The 25106-nt window shown below is 36.5% G+C and overlaps 1 protein-coding gene across 7 annotated transcripts in view; it reads right to left on the reverse strand.

The window, feature by feature from the left end:
- The window catches only part of LRRC7 (leucine rich repeat containing 7), a 491842-nt gene that overhangs the window by 46271 nt on the left and 420465 nt on the right, over nt 1-25106 (reverse strand). For 5 of the 7 annotated variants that reach the window (XM_070268844.1, XM_070268840.1, XM_023641858.2 and 2 more), the window contains 2 exons: nt 22251-22370; nt 294-515 (listed from right to left, as the gene is read on the reverse strand). In XM_070268844.1, coding sequence (XP_070124945.1) covers nt 294-515; nt 22251-22370 — 342 coding nt within the window. The remainder of the gene's footprint in view (nt 1-293; nt 516-22250; nt 22371-25106) is intronic. The other 2 variants (XM_070268846.1, XM_070268842.1) reach the window with 1 other exon arrangement.

Here is a 25106-nt window from a genome sequence, read left to right on the forward strand (position 1 = left end):
ACTGAACTGGGGGTGGGTGGGAGAAGGTGTATGATGAACCAGAAAAATGATTCTGATTCATCCATTTTTCCTTATGTAAAATGAACACTTTACCAAGCATCAATTCCTATATGTTGTAGTCCTCGGCCACTGAAAATAATGATAAAATCCCTGCAAAGAGGGCTCCATTCCATTCAACATGATGACAGCGTTAATGTGTCCCGCCTACATTAACGAGGGAAGGCAAACTATGAATTGGGTGGGCTTTCCTGAACATTTCCTGAAAAGCCCTCAATGATAAAAACTCTCCTCACCTGCTCTGGATATCCATCCATACTCCTTTGCCCTTTAGTTTGAATTAAGCACCGTCCGGGCTGAGGTCCCCGGGTGGCCTGGGACGAGGGGATCTGAATAGGCAATGGTGACTGGAACTGCTGGATGGTCACTTTGTTGATGTTTCCCTCGTATGGCTGCTGTTCCCGGCTCCGATGCTGCAGGCTTTGGGACCCCATCAAGGTCTGGATGTGGCTGCCTGCCTGTGGAGAAGATAATCTGTCAGACGAAGATTCGTGGTGTAGAAAGGATGTGATTAAAGTAGAAAACACGTACAGAGTACCTCTCGGGTAAAGTGGCATCATTTGGGCTTTCAGCCACGGCTGGAAAGGATAATGAAAACACAGTGAGGGTCTGCCTACTGCAGTTTGTGAAAATGTTAATACTGGAGCAAGGTTGCATTAAATACATTCAGAGTCATCTGGTGGCTTGCCAAAGATTATTTTAACCCCCATTTTAAGGGAACAAAATTCAGTCTGAAAAATCTCAAGAAGCAAAAAGAAGTCACAACTTAAAAATAAAGTGGAGTTCCATCTGGCATTTCCTTTAAATAATAGCAGGGAGAGAGATGTAATATATGAAACATCAAGGGGAAAGTGATAGAACCTAGTTCCTAATTCTGAAGCAAAGAATTGAATTGCGTATTGTCCTTTATGCGACAGGCGCATGGTAAGTTTATTCAGGTGAGTATAATCAATATGTATTAATTTTCTGCATTATTAAATCAAGAGTATGGTTTTTGGAATCTTTAAGTTCCATTAAAAATGAATGATGTGATAAATTCCTGAGTATCTGTAGACTGGGGAGGCCCTAGAAATGGGAGGGCCTTCAAAGCGAGCTCTCTGTGCAGATTATCTCCTCAGGAGCTTTCGGAGAGATTCATCGGCTCCTCAGTTAAAGCAGTTACCACCATTTCTCCATCCCTACAGGTGGCTGTTGGAGGAGAGAGGGCGCGCACTGCAGTCTCCCATCTCTAAGTGACAGGGTGCGTACTCCTGCGCCTCTGTTCACTCTGATTTTCTCACCTTTGTTCTAGCATCAGCATCTTGAGTCCTTCTGCTTGCTATCTTTTCTACCAAGCAAACAGTTCTGTTTGTGAGCTGGTCACCTAGAACATGCCTGTTCAAATTAAGAATGGTTTCACATGGAGGTCTAACATGGGAAGTGGATGCTTATCATTAACACTTTTAAACACGTGTTTTAGTGCTGTGCTTTCTATTTCACCCTTTACTGTGGAAGGATCTGAGGGGTGACTTCCTGCACTCATTTTCATTCTTGATGGTTTCTTAAGGGTAGGTAATTTGGAATTCAAAAGTGAATTTTACCTTAGAATTCATCAGCTAGGAAAGTTTGTGAATTTTCCTCACTAATCAAGATTTTTGATTACTATGAAAAAGTCAGATTGGAGGAATAAGGAAAAAATTATTAAGCAAATATTCAAGGAAGAGATCACTTTTAATCATTTTAAAGTTTTTAAAGAAGAGCAACATTAGAGACATGAGGAAATAGTCATCATGGAAAATCATTTGGAGAAGACGGAAGGCTTATTGTTGGATTACAGACAAGAAGTAATTTCAGTGAAGAAAATATTCAAAATTATTATTTGGCAATATATAGGACAAAGTAAACAACCATTTAATTATATTTTTAGATATCCAACTGGTTGTTTTGTTGTCATGTACAACTTTTTACACTCAAAAACAGGAAAGATATTTTGGTCATGAGAAATTAGAGGAAAAGATGCAAAGAGTTTCAGGCTATAGCAGCACAATGTGAAAACAATGATCAATCCAATACTGTCCAACACAATTAACCAGGGATCCCAAAACTATGACATCATAAACACAACTAAGATAAGTTCATAAAGGGCAAGTATGTATTTCTCTAATGTGTCTGTTACCTTCTTAGAAAACTAAATGAAAGGTAATGCCACAACTTTCTCAGCCATTCTAGAAGACTAAACACTCTTTTGGTCAAATTTTTCCTTATTCGAATTCAGTTCTCTCCCACCTCCATGAAATTTCATGTTCTCTTGTTTGAGAGGAGAGGAAAGCCTTAGTTAAACCCAGTATCACTCTTTGAGCTGCTGTACTCTGAATGAGCTCGCTGGCATGTGGAGTTACATAATTAGAGAAAGCAATTTCCTGGAGTTAGGAACTGGGGGTATAGGCTGACTGAGCTGACTGGCCTGGCTACTGAATAATCAGTTGATTTTACGTTTATAACTGCTTCTCATCTCCACTCGTATAATATTCATGGGTCTTCAGTGAGCGCTTGAGCCAGTGGGAAAGAGGAGAACTTGTAGTTTAATTGAAAGTGATCACATAGACAAGCAAAAAATTTTTACACCCAGAAAAACTAAGAGGGATCCAGAGCATAGCTTTACTCTCAAGATGCATAATCCACATGAGAAAATCAGTAATGATTGCTGCACACTCTTCATTGATTAGAATATTCTGGTAATGGTCTGTCCAAGGGTAAAAAGCTAATGCTATATGTTATAGAGCTGCACTAGCCTTTAAACTTATTTTTCTGGTTTATTTTTCCTTCCGACGGGGCATTTTGAGCTTTGATTATGCTTTGATTTGGAACTCCTTGAGGGCAAGCACTATCTCCTACTTACCATCTTTAATGACTGGCACAGTAACTGGCATTTAATAATGGCTACCATCCAAACAGTGGGTGCCAAACAATGTGCTAAAACTTACCTTACACATATTACCTCCTTTAATTCGTACAACAGCATTACGAGAGAATTATTATTATCTGATTTTACTGAAGAGGAGACTAAGGCTTAGAGAGGTTGAATAACTTTCCAAGGTAATTTGCACAACTGGTAAACTGGCAGGACCAGGTTCTGACTTGGTTCAAGACCAAGGCTGTCTGACAATCATGCTCTTAAACACAAAATTAGGTTGCAACCCTCTTCCCCCTAGATTGGCTCTCTCCACCTAATAGTTGAACTGTGAGCTGAAAAGGAACAAAAGGATCAGGTTGTTGAGGTAGGATATATTAAATTTCTTTAGCAGCTCTTTAATTTGCCAAAGGGTCATTCCTACTTATTGAATTAGGTCTATTATCTATTTTAGAGCCTATGTATGTGACCTAGAACTTTAAAGTTAAGCAAATAGGATGATGCTCTGTGTATTTAGTAGTCTATCTACGATTACAGAGTCATGAAATTCATGTTCTCGGATGGCTTGGCAATACAAAGTGGGCATGGAAGGAGCACGCTGTAAAATGATTGTTTGAATCAGTAACAGTTCTTTCACTCTCTGTTAGGGCTACAGGCTGCAGTGGATGGGGATGGGGAATGATAGCTGTAGAAAGCATAGAATTAACACTAAATTTTGTGTGAAGTCAAGCAAACATAAATGACACAAGACATCTAAAAAGGCAATTGTGATGTGGAGGGACTGTAAAGAAGAAGTTTTTGACTCACACAAAGGCTTAAGAAAGGTAATAAGGATGCTCATGATGAAGTACAAAGGACTGATGAAAATGCAGAAACTGTCAAGAGATGAGATTTGTTCAAGCAGATGGTTAGCTATGAAAACAGTGACTAATACTGAAGGGGAATTTGAACAATAAGGTTTCTGTAAAGCCTGTGTTACACATTTTGAATGATAAAAAGAAATAGAGAAGATTTGACATTTGTTCTGAACTTTCAAGGGAAGGTTGGACAAAATAACATGTATTTGAGGAGAATAGTGATGGAACACAGTGTTTTCAGGTTGACCCAAAAATATACTGCCAAAGTTTACAAGGAAAAACTCCACATCCACAGGACCCAAGGAAAGATTTATGTCAACAGCACAGAAAAGAAATGTTGATTGTTACTATTCACGCAAATTCATCCCACAGCTAATCAGGCTTATTATATAGAAATTTGAAGTGCTTAGGAGGTTTTGTATAACATAAAAGAAATGACTGTGTCACTACCACAATGCTTTGGTTCACAATATCCTCTTAGAAAAGAATGTTAGACTGAAAAGTGTATTACCCAATTTGGTCACCTGTTTTACTATTCATCTTGGCTCTTGAACAACTTGGGGTTGCTTCCAAAAATGAAACACAGCCTCAAAGGATGACAATTTATGCCACTGAGAATATTCAAATGGATACAATTCATTCTCTAAAATAAAGTCCAACAGAGTTCAAAAAACAATTGGGAGCAGTGTCAACAATACAGAATCATCTACAAAGGATAACTCAGTCACTGATTTCAAGGAACCAGCAGCGTTCATTTAAATGAGTCAGTGTCAGTAATTTTATGAAACAACAAAACAGTCCTATATACTTTCTATTCACACCACACATTCTGTAGTGTACTCTGTATACTTTTAACATGCAGGTTAAATTTTAAAAATCGAGGCAGTAGGGCTTCTGCTTCCAATAACAGAGGGAAAACACACTAAAAAAAAAATGAACAGAGTCTCAGGAACCTGTGGGACTATACAAAAGTTCTAACAATCATATTATTGAAAGGAGAGGAGAAAGAGAGTAAGGCTGAAAAATTAAAGAAATACTGGCTGAAAAATTCTGAAATTTGGTAAAAGACAAAAATCTACAGATTTAAGAAGCAGAGAGAACCCCACGCAGGATAAACCCAAAAAAAATCCATGCGTAGACACAGTATAATTAAACTTCTGAAAACTAAAGACAGAGAAAAAAATCTTAAAAGCAGCCAGAGAAAAATGGTATCTTGCCTACAGAGGAAAAACAATTCAAATGAGAGTGGATGTCTCATCGAAAACCATGGGGGACAGAAGGAAGCGGCACTACATTTTTTAAGGGCTGAAAGAAAAGAACTGTCAACCCCAAATCCTATACCAGTGAAAATATTCTTCAGCAATGGAAGGGAAATCAGGGACATTCTAGATGAAGGAAAATGAAGAGAATTCGTCATCACCAGACCTATCCTAAAATAATGGCTAAAGAAAGTTCTCTAGATAAAATAGAAACAATAAAAGAAGAAACCTTGGAGCATTCGAAAGGAAGAAAGAACACGGCAAGCAAATATATGGATAAATAATACAATGAGATTTCTTTCTCTTCTTGAATTTTCGAAACTGTTTGAAGAAAAATTATGACATTATCTGAGGCAGTTCTAAATCTGTGTAGAGGAAATATTCCAGGAAATTACAAACAGAGGAGGGTGAAGGAAATAAAGGAAGGTAAAGTTTCTACACTTCACTTGAACAGCAAAGTCATGGCACGACTCTTGCAAGGTATGTATATATAATGTAATACCAGGAGCAAACGCTAAAAAAGCTACGCAAAGAGACACACTAAAATCACTATAGATAAATCAAAATGAAATTCAAAAAAATGTTCAAATAACTCACAGGAAGCAGGAAAAAGAAAACAGAGAAGCAAAAGGAGAACAAACAGAAAACCAAAAATTACATTAACACAAACCGTAACGTGTCAATTCTTAAATTAAATGCAAAAGTAATAGACAGATCTTGGCAGAGTGGATTAAACAATATTACTCACCTATGCAGTCTGCAGGAAATCACTTCAAATATAACAATACAGGCAGGTAGAAAGTAAAAGGATCAAAAACATATACTAGGCAAATATTAATTAAAGGAAAAGAGAAGTGGCTATATTAATTCCAGATAAAGTAGATTTCAGAGCAAAGGAAATATATGAGAAATAGAGAGGGATTTTATAAAATGAAACAGGAGTCAATCCACCATGAAGACATAGCAATCCTAAATGTGTACACAACGAACAGAGCTGTAAATATTTAAAGAAAAACTGGTGGAACTGAAAGAGAAATAGACAAATCCACAATTATCATTGGAGATTTCAAACACCCATCTCTCAACAACTGATTAGAGAACAAGACTGAAAATCAGCAAGAATATGGAAGAATTGGACAATGCCACCAACCAAACATATCTAATTGTCACTTACACAACATTCTACCTGACAGCAACAGAATAGACATTCTCTTCAAATTCTCATAGAATATTTACTATGATAGACCACATCCTGAACAAGAAAAAAATCTCAACAAAATTAAAAGAATTGAAATCGTCAACGTGTGTTCTCCAACCATAATGGAATCAAACTAGAAATAAATGACAGAAAGATAAAAGGAAACTATCCAAACACTTGCAAACTAAATAACACAGTTCTAAATAATCCATGGGTCAAAAAGAAAGTCTCAAGGAAAATAAAACAATACATTGAATTGAATGTAAATGAAAATATAATACACCAAAATTTGTAGAACACAGCTAAAGCAGTACTGAGCGGGAAATTAATAGCACTCAATGCATATACTAGAAAAGAAGAAGTCTTAAATAAATAGTGAAAACCCTATCTCAAGATCCTAGAAAAAGAAGAGCTAAATAAACAAAACAAGCAGAAGGAAGGAAATAATAAAAGAGCATAAACTAATGAAATTGAAAATAAAGAACAGATAACATAAATGAAACAAAAGTTGGTTCTTTGAAATTATAACACTCTGAAAATTGACACACTTCTAGAAAGACTGAGAAAGAGCAAAAGAAAGAAGACACAAATTACCAAAATCAAGAGTGAAGAAAGGGATATCACCACAGATCCTGCAGACATCATAAAGAAAATATGGTAATATTACAGATAACTCTACATACATAAATTTGACAACTCACATGAATGAGCCACTTCCTTGAAAAACACAAACTGCCATAACTCATCCAATATAAAATAGATAATTTGAATAGCCTGCAACTATCAAGATTGGAGTATGCAATTTTAACACTCCCAGGAAAGAAATCTCCAGGCTCAGATGGTCACACCGGAGAATTCTACCAAATGTTTAAATAAGAATTAACACCACTTCTATTCAGTTTCTTCCAGGAACCAGAAGAGGAGGGAACACTTCCCAATTTATTTTATGAAGCTAGCATTACCCCAATAACTAAGCCAGACAAGGACCATACAAAAAAAAGAAAGAAAGAAAAAGAAAACATAGAATCCAGCATATATAAAATGAATTACACACCATGACCAAGTGGAACTTATTTCAGTGATACAAAGCTTGTTCGATATTTGAAAATCATCCAATGCATGAACCGTATTAACTGGCTACAGAAAAAAAAATCAAGTGATCGTATCAATGGAAGCAGAACATGTGTGACAAAATTCAGCATCCATTTATGATAAAAACTCTCAGAAAAAAAGAAATGGAGGGGAACTTCCTTAACTTGGTAAAGAACATCTACAAAAAACTTAGAGCTAACGTTATACTTAATGGTACAACATTAAAAACTGAATGCTTCCTCCCTAAGATGAAAAACAAGGCACAGATGTCCACACTCACCACTCTTATTCAACTTAGTGTTGGAAGTTCTGGTCAGTAGAATAAGGCAAGGAAAGGAATAAAAGGCATACAGATTGAAGAGGAAGAAATTAACTGTTCTTATTTGCAGATGACATGATTTTCTACACAGAAAATCCAGAAGAATCAACAAAAAATTCCTAGAACTAATAAATGAGTTGAGCAGGGTCACAGGATACAAGATCAGGTGCATCTATGTATGCTGGCAATGAACACCATGTACAATCAAGAAAAGTGAAATACTTAGGTGTGTATCAAACAAGGCTTTTGCTGGACTTATATGCTGAAAACTATACAATGCTAATAAAAGATGTCAAAGAAAGCCCACCCGGTGGTGCAGCAGTTAAGTGCGCATGTTCCGCTTCAGTCACCGGTTTGGATCCCGGCTGTGGATTTGGCACCGTGTGGCAAGCCATGCTATGGCAGGCGTCCTACATATAAAGTAGAGGAAGATGGGCACGGATGTGACCTCAGGGCCAGTCTTCCTCAGCAAAAAGAGGAGGATTGGCAGCAGATGTTAGCTCAGGGCTAATCTTCCTCAAAAAAAAAGATGTCAAAGAAAATTTAAATAATGAAGAGACACATTGTATTTACGGGTTGGAAGACTTAACAGAGTAAAGATGTCAGTTCTCTCCAAATTGGTACCCAGGTTTAACAATGTCTATCAAAATCCCAGCAAGAATTTTTACAGATATAGATAAGATTATTCTAAAATTTGTATTGAAAGGCAGTGAAACTAGCAGAGCTATGATTTTGAAAACGAAGAATAAAGTGGGGGAGAATCAGCCTGTCGGATTTCAAGATTATTATAGTTACAGGAATCAGGACTGTGTGGGATTGGCAGAGGATTAGAGAGATAGATAAATGGAACAGTTCAGAGACCCATAAATAGACTCACAAAAATGTGCCCAAATGATTTTTGGCAAAGGTGCAAAAGCAATTCAATGGAAGAAAGATAGCCTTTTCAACAAATGGTGCTGGCACAATTGGATGTCCATGGGCAAAATAAGTGAACCTTGACCTATGTCTCATACTTTACATAAAAATTTACTCAAAATAAGTCACAGACAAATGTAAAACATTAAGAGAATGAAAAGACAAGCTAAAGAGTTTGAGAAAAGATTGGCAAACCACACATCTGACAAAAGATAGTATTTAGAATATGTAATGAACTCTCAAAACTTACTAGTAAGAAACTAAACAGTCCATTTAGAATAATGGTCAAAAGACATGAAGAGACATTTCACCAAAGAGGATATACAGATAGCAGTGAATAAGCACATGAAAGGGTGTTCAACATCATTAGCCATTAGAGAAATTCAAATTAAAACCACAATGAGAAAGCACCACACATGCATGAGAAGGACTAAAACAAAATATAGCGACAACAACAAACGCTGACAATGAGGAAAAACTGGATCACTCATATGCTGCTGCTGGAGATGTAAAATGGTAGAGCCATTCTGGAAACCTATTTGGCAGTTTCTTAAAAAACTTAAATCATGCAAGTACCATATATGATGCAGCAATTACATTCCTGGGAGTTTATCCCAGAGGCTTAGGACTTAAATTAACACAAAAACCTGTCCATGAATGTTTAGAGCAGCTTTCTTTACAATAGCCCCAAACTGGAAATAACCCAGATTTCCTTCATTGGATGAATAGTTAAACAAACTGATACGTTCATACCATGGAATACTGAAAACAGCAATAAAAAGGAAGAAACTACTGACACAGAACTACCTGAATAAATCCAGAGAAATATAATAAGTAAAAAAGGCCAAACTCAAAAGGTTACATACTGTAGGATTCCATTTGTATGACATTCTTATAATAACAAAATTATAGAAATGGAAGGTTATAGAAATGCCAGGAATTAATTTAAAAAAATAATAGAGGTATGTACTTTGGAGTCAGAAGAATCTGGGTTTTATTCCTTGCTCTGTCACTTTTTAGTTATGCAATCCTACGCAAGTTCCCTAAGCCCTCTGCTTATCATATGAAAACTGTACACAACTGTAAGTGCTTCACAGAATATTGTGAGGATTAAAGGGGATAATGTAACACGTTGAGCACACTGCTTGGTACATAGTAAGTACTGAAATACAACAATGAAAATAAAATGTTCTTATCTGCTGAGTAAAAGTCTGATTGTTCTCTGGACACAGCAATAAATAATCACCAAAAAGAACTGGTATTGAACCTTTTGTAATTAATCAATGACAACTTGCTTTAGAAACTGCTCCTAAAATCACAGTTACAGTCTCACTCGAGTAACCACGCTTCCCAGTTCCAGGTCAATGAACCCCTACATATCCCACCCTCTGAACCTGCACCCATCCCTGAACTCCACGCTCCCCCAATCTCTGTTTTACTCGGAGATTGTGTCTTACAAATTATTTGTTAGCAAGGAGTAAGTTATGCATTTTGATTCAGATATTAAGAAGTGGCATCTTTTATGGGCAAGGATAGCATATACAAATTAAAAACAAAAAACCAATTCTGCTGTAATTCGAGATGATACTACTCACTCTTCACTAACATGGCTAAGATTTTAGGTTGTGGCGATTCATCTTCATTTTTTCCCCTTCAACGCCTCCATCCCCATCACTGCACATGCCTTCAAGACAACTGTCCAGCTGAAGACTACAGCCTGTGTTCATGTACCGGTAATTCAAAAGGCATACCAACTCATGACCTTGGTCTCATTAACAGCCTGCTGTTAGGAACAAAGCTAAATGAAGATTTAGCTTACCCACAATCAACACAGATTTTTATCCAAAATAATAAATATTATGATGGCTACTATTAATTAAACAATTTATATGACAGGCACTGTGGGAAGTATTTTATATCGTGATCTTAATTTTCAGAACCAATCTACAAGGTATTCATCATTGCCTTCTCTTCCCAGATGAGAAAACTCCACAGCAAAGTTTAATATGCTCAAGCGCCACTTAAAGGCAATGTTCAGGCTCATAGCTTCTCCTTCACTCCTGCTTAAAATAAAATAAAAATGTAAGATCTTAAAAACTAAGACAAAATTGAACTATTTTTTTCCCCTGCAGCTTAGCGCATAATTTAGTTGTTATGTATTAGTGTAATTATCATTCTGCTGGGCTTGCTTCAACATTCAGTTCAGTTTTATCAGTTTCACGGGTGGTTTTGGTGACTGGACTTACGTCATTTTGTGGAAAATGGAGAAGTATCAAATAAGGAGGAGTAGCAGGAATCTTAGATGGTAAAATCAGGAAGTTTGATAAGTTAAATTATTGGGAAACAAAATTAACAAAAGGAACTAAATTCAATATGATGGAAGGATGTGTAAGTTGGTTTCAGTCATGCTTAAGATGCTGATTCTATTCCTTCTGCGATTCACAAAGGTGAGGAAAGAACCTGTAACTGGATTTAATCTGGATTAAAGAAAATGAAGGCTTGAAAAACAAGCACATTTAAGATTAGCATCTAAAATATTTGATTCGTGTAGGGTCAAGAAAAACAAGTTGAAGAGGACTCAAAAATTCTTTTCAAATACATGACTGGTGCCAGGGTTTCTTCCTCTCTTCTGAACATGGAACAGAAGAAACAATACCAAGTATGGCAAAAAGTACTAGCTAAATATATATCAAATATGTTCCTGATATTGATGGTTATTTACTATTGCAACAGGGTATGCTATAATGTTTTCTGAATTTTTTGGGTTGAGTGGGATACAATATATTGGTAGTATAAGAGTGCTCAGACTAGGCTGTAGAACCTAACAATACTGGGCTCCAGTCCTCTGTTGTTCAATGCCAGGCCCCTAGCTCCTTGTCCCGTTGGGTTGTTGTGAAGATGATATGAGAGTGTCTATGTTAAGCACCTTGGTACAGTGCCTACTATGTAGTGTGGATACTGTTTTATGATTATAATCATCAAACTATTAAGCTTTCTTTTTCTTCTTGCTTTATTTGTATTCAGCTGGGGCAGTTTTGATGCCAAAAATCTACGTTTTCCTACTTTGGCACTAGAGGACCAATTTGCACAAATAAATAGAAGAGAGCTCTGAAGCCTGAAAGACAGGGGCCAGGAAGGTGTTCTTTGTCCTGCCCTGGGGATTTGGTGACACTGCATTCTGCTGGCACGTGCAGTATTTTTGGGAGGGGGGCATTCAAAATATTTGCTGAGCATAAATTTTCTAGCATCAGATTCTTGTGATAGACTCCAGTACCCCAAATGACAGATAAAAAGGCGAGGCAAGAGGGCCTTTCCCTTCAGTCCCTGTGCCTTAGGAGGACAGCTGGCTGATACGTGCAGGCGGTCACTTCTGGCTTACTGAATCTCTGTGAGCACATTCTTCTATGATTAAATGCCAACTTGTAAAACATAGCTACGGAGTTGGAAATTACTAACCAAAATGAAGAAACAACAGAGGACCCATCATGGCAAAAATGATAAAATTAGAGCTGAGTCTACACTTTCAACCTACATTTATTTTATGATGATGCTGACTTATACATTCCTGAAATAAAATAAAAAGGAGGATGTTAACAATAGCAATAAAAGTTTGACAATCATTTCTTTCACCCCTAAGTCTTCTAAGAACCTATAGGTAGTGGAGTAAGTCAGATAAATATCAAGTGGCAAGAGATCGAATCTTGTTATTTTGACATCCTCCATTTGGTAACAGTCTTTGATCATCTGCCGGTTGTCATGTTGTTTAGGTCTTCAAATTACATACTCAATCATGGGCATTTTTATTGCATTAGATTAATTTTGCATTTTCTTTTTGCTTTTAGATTTCTTCCAAAATGAAGATAGTATAAGTGTTATTGAATTATCTCAATTTTCTGAAATAGAATAATCATTTGTTTTAAGGAACACCTATGTCAAGAATTGATAGAATAAAAGAGTTTTAATCTGCCAATCTTTCTATTGCCTTAATCTATGGTAAATTTTTTTCTATCTCTGGTTTAATAGCCATTTGATAGATGCTCCTTTGGTTTTCACTTTTATTAAGGAAATAATTTAGAGTCAGTCCGGATAAGAATAATCTCCAGATTTTAGGACAATGATGTCCTTCACTGCTGGAGACAGCTGTATTGTGGCACTGAGGTATAAGGAGATAAAAGGATGTGCTCTGTGAGTTAAAGAATTAATGTTGCATTAAGTAAGAAAATCCAATACAAAAGTGACTGTGAAACTAAACAATGTTTTATTCAGCTGTTACTTTTGCTTTGTTAGAGAAGAATTTTTCCATTCACATTTGCACAACTTCCTATCTGCCTTATTTTTGAGAACAAACAATTACATAACAGAAATAGAGTAAGTTATAAAAATATCTATGAAGTAAATAATACTATAATCAATTGATTAAAAATACATCATTCTACCTGTTCAGATTAACAAAATATTTGAAATGTATCATTAAATAGAGGAAATTATCTCATTGATTTCTTCAAACCCTTCTTCCCGATTGAGCTATTACTGAGGGCATGGAACTGCCTAGAAGGGTCCTGTTTTCATGAAATTTTTGACTTTCTATAGGCCATGGACTCTTGCTGTGGCAATTAATTCTTGCTTAACAAGCAAGTCTTTATATGTATTCAGATTTCTCTCTCTTATATTAATAATTTGCAATTATGGGGGCATTGAATCTAATTGGATATGTTCATTCTTATTTCTTATATTCTTTTTCTATATTCTATGTCTTACATCTTTCATTCTCATAGCAAAAGGCAGGGCTACATTGATTTCCTGGAAAAAGTAATATGTTAATCAGTCAATAATCTCTATTTTAAAAGAGCATGTTTAATTCATCTGAATAACAGTTCTGAAACTGGTAATATAAAAGGAGTGCAACTTGGAATTCTTGAGACTGGCTTTGAGCCTTTAGCTTACAATTCCTCTAATTGTTCTTTGGATCGTTCTACACATTTTAACTTAACTTCTAACGGGGCATTTTTTTTTAAAAGATTTTATTTTTTCCTTTTTCTCCCCAAAGCCCCCCGGTACATAGTTGTATATTCTTCATTGTGGGTTCTTCTAGTTGTTGCATGTGGGACGCTGCCTCAGCGTGGTCTGATGAGCAGTGCCATGTCCGCGCCCAGGATTCGAACTAGCGAAACACTGGGCCGCCTGCAGCGGAGCGCGCGAACTTAACCACTCGGCCACGGGGCCAGCCCCTAACGGGGCATTTTTATCCTGTACTAGAACCATAACTGATATTTATGCCACGAAGACCATGCTGAGGCTACTTTAGGAGAGACAGAGGCAGAGATTTGTTAGACGAGGGAAGTCAGTGGATGTCTCTTTACAGTCACTAACTATAAGCATCAGAGATTTCAGAGCCTCCAAGGGGTGTGTCGTGGATGCCTAACAACGTCATCAATATCTGATCCCCAACCACAAAGTCATGTAAGATATAATTTCCGGCTCCCTATGTGTCCGACTCCCAACCCCTCCCAAGCTGGAGGGATGTTTGTGTGAGGGTGGGCATGTTCACCTCCCAGGCAGCTGGTGTGACTGCAACTGCGCTTCGCACTCCTCTTTCAATCTAAGGGTGAAATTAAGGAGCGGGTACTTACTCTTTACACAAATAAACAGTTCCAGATTATTTCTGGGTACCAAACGCCAAGGAAAGTAGCGTTGAATTATTGTAGCTCCAGAGAGTCCTTTGCAAAGTCCTGCTAGGGATAGAGGTTCTTTTTAATTTGCACACATTTGGAATCTTCCCGCTGTTCCACTTTCCTTTTTTATCTTATGTCCTCTGAAAAAAGTGGCTTTGGTAAAGAGAAACACTCTGCGTATATCTGTGTAAGAAATGTCTCTCTGGGAGCAACAAATTGTGCTAAAAGTTTGTGGGGTTTTTTTTTTTGTAACTTAAAAATCTATAATTGTGTGACTTCATCAATCTGCCCTTTCACTGACTCTTTTCTTGTTTTTTTGGGCAGAGTTCACTGACAGCGAATGCATTTGGCTGCTATTTCTCTTTGAAGCTTGGCAGTCTCAGTAGAACGGCCATTGCCATGGATATCAATGCAGTCTTTATATTGCTTAATACAAAGATCTAAGCGACACCACTGTGAGTCGGGGTGATGGGAAGAGCATGAGGGAAGCAAGGAGAATCTCAACCTCCCAACTGACTCAGAAAGACCTCTTTTCCTGTTTAGAAAAATGGTTGTAGTTCAAAATGATTCTATGTAAAGGATTCCAACCTGTTTTTGAGTTTCAGTGATGGCCCATTCTACCAGAAGAAAAATTTACTGTGACCAGTGCAAAATTTGCTCCTATAAGAGGAGAACACGAGGCTTGGGAAAGAGAATCAGAAAAGAGTCAGGATCGTGCTTGGCAGTACTCACAGAGCTAGAGAAGACTGTTCTTCTCTTTTGCCTATGGACTGATGAAGCCAAGGCATTACTCCTGGGGCTTCATCACTCTTACAATGCATATTGCTTTGGGAGGGAAAAAATACAAAGCCTCAAGCAAAACTTATTCTACTTGATGTACTTCCTTCTGTGCAAAAGGAGAGTTTAGCTACGGCATTGACAATCACTAAAATTTCAAAAACATTTTTTGATTTCAATTGTTCTCTAAACCAGAACAGATATTCTTGACTTCAGTGCTGTTGATGGAAATAAACATTTGTATTTCCTTGTCTCTTATCTCTTATGCGTAAAGTTTACCCGGTTGATTTTCATATCTGCTTCTTCCACATCTTGACTTATAGCCTCAAGATCAACTCTACTTTCTGCTAACCCTGCTTTTTCCAATATTTCCATCCTCACCTCTCTTTCTTACCTAGTCCAGCCTTTCCTCCATTTCTATGTAGGCAAGCTACATCCGCCCACCCGCAGCCCCCGCCTTCGATGTAAGGGATTCCAACAGCACTATTGTTCAGTCAGTCTCAGTTAAATTACAAAAGCTAAGAATTGTAGTTACTTTTATTCATTTTCACATGTCTAGGGTACTGATAACAATATTTGTTTTTAATGGAAAAAAGGTTGAGAGAAAGTTCCTTTTTAATGACTACAACTTAATGATTGTATATTTTAGATAAGATATTTATAGCATAGCAGTAAAATGCTTTTATTCAGATCACTAAATGTATAGGTTAAGTTGATTTTTCTTATGTCTTCATTTTAAATGTCTATTTCTCCTTTTAAAACGACATCAGTTTATTCTCACCCTCTGAAATGTTCTACAATAAACTGACTTTTGTTACCACGTGAAAACTCAATCCCAGGAGAAATTTGATTCAGTTGTCTGGAAACACAAATGATGGCTTAGACATATGGTCAGCAGCACAACAACTTAAGATCATCAAAAGATATTTTAGATCTTACCTTTCTAAATTCTGTATAGAAGGAAACAGTAAAATGCATATACTAAGAAACATGACACATGCCAAAATTAAGATAAGGAATGAATACTCATTCCCAGAAATTTAATAAAAAAATAGTAGTACTTCACATGGTCTGAAAAAATAAAAAATTCCAGTTTAGGGGCCTATGAAAGAAAGGATAAAAAGAACATGAAAAGGACCAAAAAACTCATATAATTTCTTTTAAATTTCTTTTAGTTTCCCCTAATGAGTTCCCGGGCATGCCTCAGAGATGATGAGCATCTGGCAATCCCAAGGCCCTTAATGGCTGAGGCTGCGTTCTAGATGCGGGAAAATCATGGGCAAATTCAGCATAAGGGGCAAGTCTGTGAGCCAAGACTAAATGAGCTGCATTTTTTTACCTTTCTCTTCAACTGTGTCCATCCTGATGCTGATCTCTGATGCCCATTTTTATTACTCTAACTGCCAAGTCATTAAGCACTTAACCCAGAATAACAGACACTTGGGGAGGGACGAGTCACTGATGCTAAGAGGCCTTCGAATGCCTAGTCTTGACATAGTAAAGAATTTTCAGATTTAATATCACTGGGATTTCAAAGTCTCTTGGTTACCCTTTCCAGCAGGGAAATGTTTGCAGTTTTATTTGTTTTTTTAATATGTCACTTTAGCCTTTTTGCAGGAATGTTTTTCAGCTCCAATATTTTAACATATCCTACAGGTATTATCCTCCAATTTTAAATCTCCTCAGGGGTATTCAACCTGTTTAAGACTCTCAATACTTTAAAGAGTTTTTCTTTTCAGAATCAGAGAAAAACAGCCCTGTCATTCTTATGGAGGATTCTACCAAGTCAGAGTATATTGTCTGACTTTAAAACGGAAATGGTTTCATGTATATTTTACTCTATGTCTTTCATACTATTTTCTGTTACATATAGGAAAGTCTCTAAAATAGTTAGTCAACTGTGTGATCTTGGCAAGTGACCTAAACTCTAAGTCTCTAACTGAGAAAGTCTAAACTCACTTTCTTCTTTCATAAAGTGGATAAAAATAATAGTGTTCACCTCATATGGTGGTTGTGAGGATTAGAAGAAGAAATTTAGCACCATGCCTGACACAGAGTAATATTGAATACATGTTACACAATCGTTCTCACCAAGGTGACTGTGGCATGATCCAAGAGACCGCAGAAGGGAAGGGGGTGATGGGAGCGGGCTCCAAAATACACACACTCCTTCTGAAACCACTGCTGTTTTCAGTAATTGCAAAATTTTGTAACAGCAATTCTTAAAGTGATCAAGGAATACTGCCTGGAATTCAGGGGGAGACTTACATGGCTGTGACATGTTCTTCTAGCAATGATTCCCAGACTTTTTGAATTAATGAACACCAGAATTTGAGATTTTGGAGGCTGACATAGCAAAAGAGAATTAAAAACTACCACCTACTATTATCTCATTAAACAAACAAGTCAGTTCAATCTCACCTGTAGACATTCAGGAAAAAAGAAAGTCAGACTTTAATACCCTTAACATTTTACCGTGGATTAGCCACTCTCAGGTACAGAGGACAGTGAAAGTAGATACAGGAGCAAAATTCTTTCTGATAGATGACCACTTCTTGTCTAATTATTTTGTGTGTCTAAATCTCTGGATCCACAGCTTGGAAGGTACCCACAATTGTTCTCCTATAGTGCTTGGAGTACTGATAGGCAGAGTCACGAGTATTACCAATCTCAGTTCAACCAAAGAGCTATGATGGCCAGAACAGAGAGCCACAAGTTCAAAGTCTTTCTAAAGTGGATTTCCCACTGAATCTCTGCAGCATCACAGTAGTGTCTGATCACAGTAGCATCACAGCATGAGTACTACACAGCAGTAGTATCACAGTAGTAGCATCATAGGAGTATCTCTAGGCATAGAGATAAGATTAAAAAAATCTTCTGCAGAGACTTTGAGAAACAGACTCAAATGGGGCACTGGCTAAGGCTTCTTCACCATTTATTCTCCTCTGATTGTTCACTCCACTTGTAGCTCAGTTTCTAATTTTCCATTCTCACCCTGTCTAGCCTCTTGACTACTCACTTTGTGACAACTGCAAAAGTAACATTCACTTTAAAAGGCATTCATTGTAGAGTAAAATATAAACTCAATCAATAATAGTACAATTTTCACACCTATTTCAGTAAATCCTGCAGCCCAGGCTAATAATCCCATTACCATTTTCATTTCCTTAGGTTGATTCTCACTGACTATTAACTTTATATATTTAATTAATATATAATGAAAAGCTAAATTTGAATATTTAAAGCAATCTTCATTCTCTCTACTCTGTGAGGTAGTAGGTAGACATATCTCTTTATAGGATCCAAAATCTTAGACTTTAGGCAAAATTGCTATAACACCGGGTAGTCAGAAGATGCTTATCATGATAGTAGGAAGAAGACACAAACGAGTTTACACATGAAAGACATGATAAAATTTTAAAGACCTATTACATTATTGTACATTTGACAAGAAGTATAAAAGGCTAATGAAGTCTTCAGAAAAATTGTAATTTTAGCCTTTAATAAGATTAATAAGATTAGCTCACAAATATTTAGTCAATACAGGATTGCATGGGGATACTTATAGCAAGTAGAAAAGCAAGCAACTGATCAGCATGATTTGTATTGATGATATGATTAAATATAACATTATGGACTTTGAAAATAGATTTCATGTAAAATGGATGTATGGATAGATAACATAAACGCCTGTTAGTTCCATTTAGAGTAATAAATGAATAAGACTTTTCCTTTTGCAGAAAAATTATAGTAGTCCTTTGCAACTCTGGAAGTGAACACGGTTCCCTCCTTTGGCCAGGCAACCTGCCCTTGGTTATGATAGGTACACCTTTAATTTCTTGCCGTTACAATCCTCCTCTCCTCTTTCCGCATAAAGAACCAGATTTCCCTTCTTTCCTCTCTGAGATTTCCACTTGACTCTTAGCAATGGCTTCTTCTTGTCAGCCTTTAAATATGATCAGGTGTCTGCCATCTTAAATATTCCTCTATCTTCCTCATATTCCCTTCTAGATTCTACCGTTATCCTCTCTTTCCTTCGAAAGGAAACTCCTTTCTTGAGTTTTCTACATTTCTGACTCTATTTACTCTTTAATGCAGGTTCCCATGGATTCTGCCCCATCAATTAAGTACGCTGCTTTTGCCAAGACCATTATTGACCTCTTCGTTGCTAAATCCAAGGAGCATTTAGTCATACTTACCTTGCCTGATTTTAGGATAAAGCCAACAGCAAGAATGGAAGAGTGTAGGGGGAAAAAATCTAAGTGTTTAAAATTATATAAGTGAAGACTAAATCTGAGGCTTACCCTACATCTTGACTACTTCTCATGTTAGCTAAATATTTCCTTAATGTTCAAGGCTGTTTCCCTTGAATTTTCCCTAACTTGTGGTAGAAAGAACACTATCAATAAAACCTGTGGTTATTCCTTCTCTGTTCTCCTTCCTAAGAACATTTCTTTTTTCTTTTCTTTTCTGTTCTTTTTTGAGGAAGATTAGCCCTGAGCTAACATCTGCCGCCAATCCTCCTCTTTTTGCTGAGGAAGACTGGCCCTGAGATAACATCCGTGCCCATCTTCCTCCCCTTTATATGTGGGACGCCTGCCATAGCATGGCTTGTCAAGTGGTGCCATGTCTGCACCTGGGATCTGAACCGGGGAACCCCAGGCCGCCGAAGCGGAACATGCACACTTAACCACTGCACCACCAGGCCGGTCCCTCCTGAGAACATTTCTTAAATGTTGGTGTTCCACGGAGTTCTGGGTCATTCATCTGCCTCACTTACAGCTCATTTATAACATATGTATTGATGATTGCTAAGTTTGTATCCCAGGTAGGAATTCTTTCCTGAACTTCAGATAAATATATACAAATATCCAACAACATTTCTACTGAGATGCCCTAAAGAGATCTCATATCAACTTATTAAAACTTAAACCTCCCTCCTGTCCTCCACTTCCACCTATTACTCTTCCTGTATTTCCCATCTGAGTAAATAACACAACACAACTTACTGTCCAAATTAGAAACCTGGGTATCAATCAATGGAAATTTTATCCGTCCCCTATGACCTACGTCTAGTCAATCATAAAATGATGTTGGCTTTACCTTTTAAGAATATATTGGATCCATGCATTTCTCTCCACCACCTCTTGCTTCCATCTACCCTCCCCTGGACTACAAGAGAATCGTAACTGGTTCCATTGCCTCCAGTCTTTCTCCTCTCTGATATGATGCATTCTCTGAAAAGCTATCAGAGTGCTCTTTAAATGAAAATTTAATCATGTCTTCCTCCTGCTTAAAACACTTCAATGTTCCACTACCCATTTCCTTCAGAATAAAGCCCAGCATGATAAGGCTTCTGCTTATCCCTCCAGCCTTACTTTACACCACTCCTCTCTCAACTTCCTTCGGTTTCCGTACTGCCCAGGTGCCCTTTCCAGGTGCTCTCATGACCCTGAAGCCCATCTTCACAGCACCAATCACGCTCTACTCTATTCATCTGCAGTGCTGGATATTGCCCAATAGGCAGATTAATAACACGTGCAACACACCTGCAAATCAGGGGATAAACAATTATTTTGGGTAAAATAATTTGATATTTAATATATTTTTTTAAAAAGCACTAAACTAGTCATCAAGGGGAAAATCATCAGCTAGGTTACAAAGTATGTGATCAGGTAGTATATATAAGTCATGCAGCACGATTATAAAATAAATGCTCAAGAACTTAAGTACTACAGTGTAAGAACCACAATTCAACCTAAGAAATAGAAAAGAACCAATAATAACACCAGCTTCCTCTCTGATCCTACCCCCAGCCTCTCCTTTAGCGACAACCATAATCCTAAATTTTAGGTTAACCATTCCCTTCTAAAAATAGTTTTCTCACTTATGTACTCATGCCTAAACAATATGTTTTTAATTTTGTTTGTTTTTGAGATTTATAATAGGGTATTTTTGATGTGTGCTATCTCCTGAAACTTTTTCCCTCAAATTATGTTTTTACAGCTTATGCACATTGTCATAACTATAGTTACTTTTCATTACTGTAAAATATTCCTTTGTGTGAATAACAGAATTTATTTGCACCCTTTCTGGTGGTAGACATTTGGGTTTTTCCAGTTTTCTACTATTGTAAACATTACAAGTATCTTGGATAAACATATGCAGGGGTGTTTCTAGAATCATCTTAGGAGGGGAATTGTTGGCATGTAGGGGATGTGCATGTTCAGCTTTATAAGGTAATTTGATACTAAAGTGATTGAGCTGGTTATTCCCACAAGAAGTATAAAGGAGTTTCCATTGCTCTCACACTTGCAAACAACTTATGCTTTTCAGACTTAATTTTTGTGAATCTAGTAAGTGTAAAATAGCATCTTTTTTGCATGATTGATACAAAGATTCAGTTTTTTAAAATGTTTATTTATTCTCCTGATTCCTCTTAGATTTTACCTTTTTTTCTTTTTTGTATTGTGTTATATGTGTTTTCATATTGATTTGAAGGAGTTTTAAAAAATATATTCTGGAATACCAATCCCTTGTCCCTCATATATGTTGCAATTATCTTCTCCTGGTTTGTGTCTTTCTTCATACTCCCTTGATGGCAACTTAACATGTATGTAGTATTACAATTACCTACTTATCACTCAGCGCAGCTCACTAGACTGAAGATCTTCAAGGTGAGACACTGTATCTTATTCATTGTTGTTCCCCAGCATCCAGCAAGTGCTCAACATGTAGTAGTGCTGCTTAGCACGCACAGTTGCTCACTAAGTGTTTACTGAATGAATGGCTAGATGAATGAATTGCGACGATTTTAGAAATGGTTAATTAATCTTTCCGTAGTCAAATTTCATTTTATGCAAATTGGCTACACCATACTGCTAAAGCCAAGAGAGTCAGAAGTATAGGTTACACACCTTCCCATACTTGTACTTCAAAGGTGGATATTAGGCACTAGTAGGAGGTGATAGCATCTGCAGAGAGGTGGCAGGATGCTATTTATAAAATTTTATTACCAACTCTGAACATTTGGCAATGTTCAATTTTCATTCCTTTCAATGTACTTGTAGTTAACCAAACTCCCTATAGTGGAATAATATTTAGCCTAAATTTATCACAAAGTTAGAAATGATGTTAGGACACAAGATATGGATTACATATTACAATGGAAGCACAAGGTTCATGGTTTGTGTCATTAATCTGAAATTGGTTACCTTTTTAGTAATGGTGTCCGGAGGTACATCCCGCCTCCCAAGAGGATAAGGATTCCATTGGCCACTAGGAGATACATCTTCTTGTCCATTGTCTAAAATGTTGCTTTGCTGGGACGGGGTCTATTGCAAAAATGGTATGGCATCCTTTAGTTATGTAATAGAAGTTTATTATAGTTTTCTGAAACGAGTCCCTAATGATTACAGTAAAATTAATTTTGTTTAATTGCAGAAAAACATATATCTTGAACTGGAAGTATTATTAAACACTATTTACTCGGTAAGAATTCTAAATTGACAGCTTTTTGGAAGCAGTGAGGAATTCAATTAAAATAACCATCTTAGAGTTATTTACTAAATTTTAAAGAAAAGTTTAGATTATTTACGGCACCTGAATAAAAATAATCAGAATTAACCATTTGTTAAAAACCACAACATTTAAAACTTGCTTAATTTGTTTCTTTAGTATGATCTTACCATTCAGATTTTAAATTGAAACCAGATAGTACATAGTAAGTAACTTCCAATACTCCAAACCATAACCTGAAATAAATTTTATAAGCTCTATTGATTCTGGGAGAATACGTCTTGCACTAACCCCAAATAGTGTTAACGCTACCACAGTATAAGATTTACAGAACTATGAAATTATCCACAGATAGCTTTGAGGGAAAGACTGAAGCAACATCAAAAATATTGTGCTATTAGAATTGCGGTGTAAATAAATAATGAGTGTTTTGTTTCTAAATTTATTTTTATAGAGTGTTTTGATTCTTTATGCATTAAAGTTTAAACTCTTCATATATATTTTATTTTTGGATGATTTATTGCCTATTATTTTTAAAAAATAATAATACCTCTGTCTTTATTATGATTAATATTAGGTATTTTGGGGGCGGCCTCTACAGTTTGACCTGAAGAATGGCAAATGATCACACACTATCAGAAAGACGGCCTCTGGTGGAGAGACAGGGTAGTGATATATTTTTCCTGTGGTAGCAGATTAACTTTTTGCAAAGGCTTTCTCCCTTCTGACCTACGGGATCCACAGGTACTGCCTGATTTCCTGGGGAAGTCTCATGTGGGTGAGATATTGTGCTCAGTGTTTCCTGCACCATTTTCTGCACTTGTTTTGAAGGATCCCTGTGGATCCATAAAGCCTGGTTAGAGAGCGTTTAGATAGCTCTACTCTGTGAGGAACTGTCCTCCAACCCTGGAATAGGAGAAAGCCCATTCTTTTCATAACCTGGCCTGCTTGCTAGGCCTCATCTGCTTATGTGGCGTGGTCCTAGCTGTTCTCCTTTAAAATTATTATATAACCACCTTATCTGCATTCTGACCATAGGCATCTTTTAAAAGGACTGCTCGGAACTCTTTTAAAATAGGATTTATTATGAAACTAGATGAAGTCTTCCTAAGACCTAATGGATATATTGAAAAGTAACGATTTTCTTCTTGTACTTTGGCCATGTGAATTCTTTTTTTATGAGTCTATCAGAAACTGAAAAAAGATACTGAATTGAAGCTTCTGGGTTAGTTACAAATGAATCTATTTGTGTTTGAAAAATCAAATGTAGATAACACAGAGTGCATATTACTTGTAAATAACCACATAGCTACTTAATGCCCATCTGTCTGTTTTCAAGCATTACTTTTTCTAGTCTTTTCTTTTTCCAGATTAATATGCTTACATATGCCCACACACAATTTTTCTGGATATTAAAGTATGACAAGTCAAATTATTAAAATTAAGCAGTAAATATATAATTATGTAAGGTAGGTACTACTTGCCAGTGTTTTCTTTTAAAAAATTTTTCGTACTTGTGTCTTGTCTGGTTTGATTTCTTTGCCAGTGAAGAAGGATCATATCCTACTAGGTCTGCGCAACACAGATTTTTGAGAAGCAGCAAGAATTCAACACAAGTAACCCTATTTTCCTTCATATCATCCCCATCTCCTTTTCTATTTCCTCCACTACACTAGCTTCACCTTCCCAGACATGACTCCTAGTCACAGAGAGCAACTGAGAACTGCAAAATTCTTTTTGGTGTAACAAAAGGCTAAAATCCTTTAGTCAAAATCCTAATATCATGATGGTGTAGTCTCTTCATTAGTTTAGGAATTAACCTTTCTTTTTAAAATTAGAATTAACAACCTCACCAATTCCTCTATATTACACGGGCCAAAGAAAACACAAACATGCAGACACGTGAAAAAAATACTTTCACTAGACAGCAAAATTAAATTAATTTCCTGAAAGCAATTTCCTTTGTTGATTTCAAGAATGCTCTGGACTTTCTGTTTTTCTTAAGTGAGACACTGTAGGAGTGACTTAAGTTTGCAGAAATAGGAAGACCATGAAAACAGCTTATTAATGTTTGGGGGGAACCCAAAAGAGAACTATGTAGTAGGTTCACATTCTTTCCCAAGAGAAGTAAAACTATTAATGAAAAATTGTCGTTTTGACAAAGTGCTACTGAACTGTGTATAAATGCAGTGGCTTAGTTGTTAAAATTCTAAAAAAGGTTAAAAGGAGCAACTGAAAAATGTAAAGAAAATCAGTAATGAAGCTATCACTATTGAAATCAACTATTTCAGAGAAAATAACCAATTTGAAGTTGTTATTCATTCAATTATTTCTAGTACCACATTCTAGATATTTTCTTTAGATACCTTAAAAGAGTAAGAATGTCTTCTTTTCCTCACTATATATAACCAATTAAATACAAAAGACACAGAAAATCTTCACGATGCACCATTTTGTCAGCTTCTAAATTCTGTAGACATTTAATATTTCAAAAGAATAGAGAAAATGGTCAGTGCGATTTAGTGAAAAATCAGAAATTATATTTGTTAAGA

Source organism: Equus caballus, chromosome 5 (assembly GCF_041296265.1).
Source record: "Equus caballus isolate H_3958 breed thoroughbred chromosome 5, TB-T2T, whole genome shotgun sequence".
Classification (NCBI taxonomy): domain Eukaryota; kingdom Metazoa; phylum Chordata; class Mammalia; order Perissodactyla; family Equidae; genus Equus; species Equus caballus.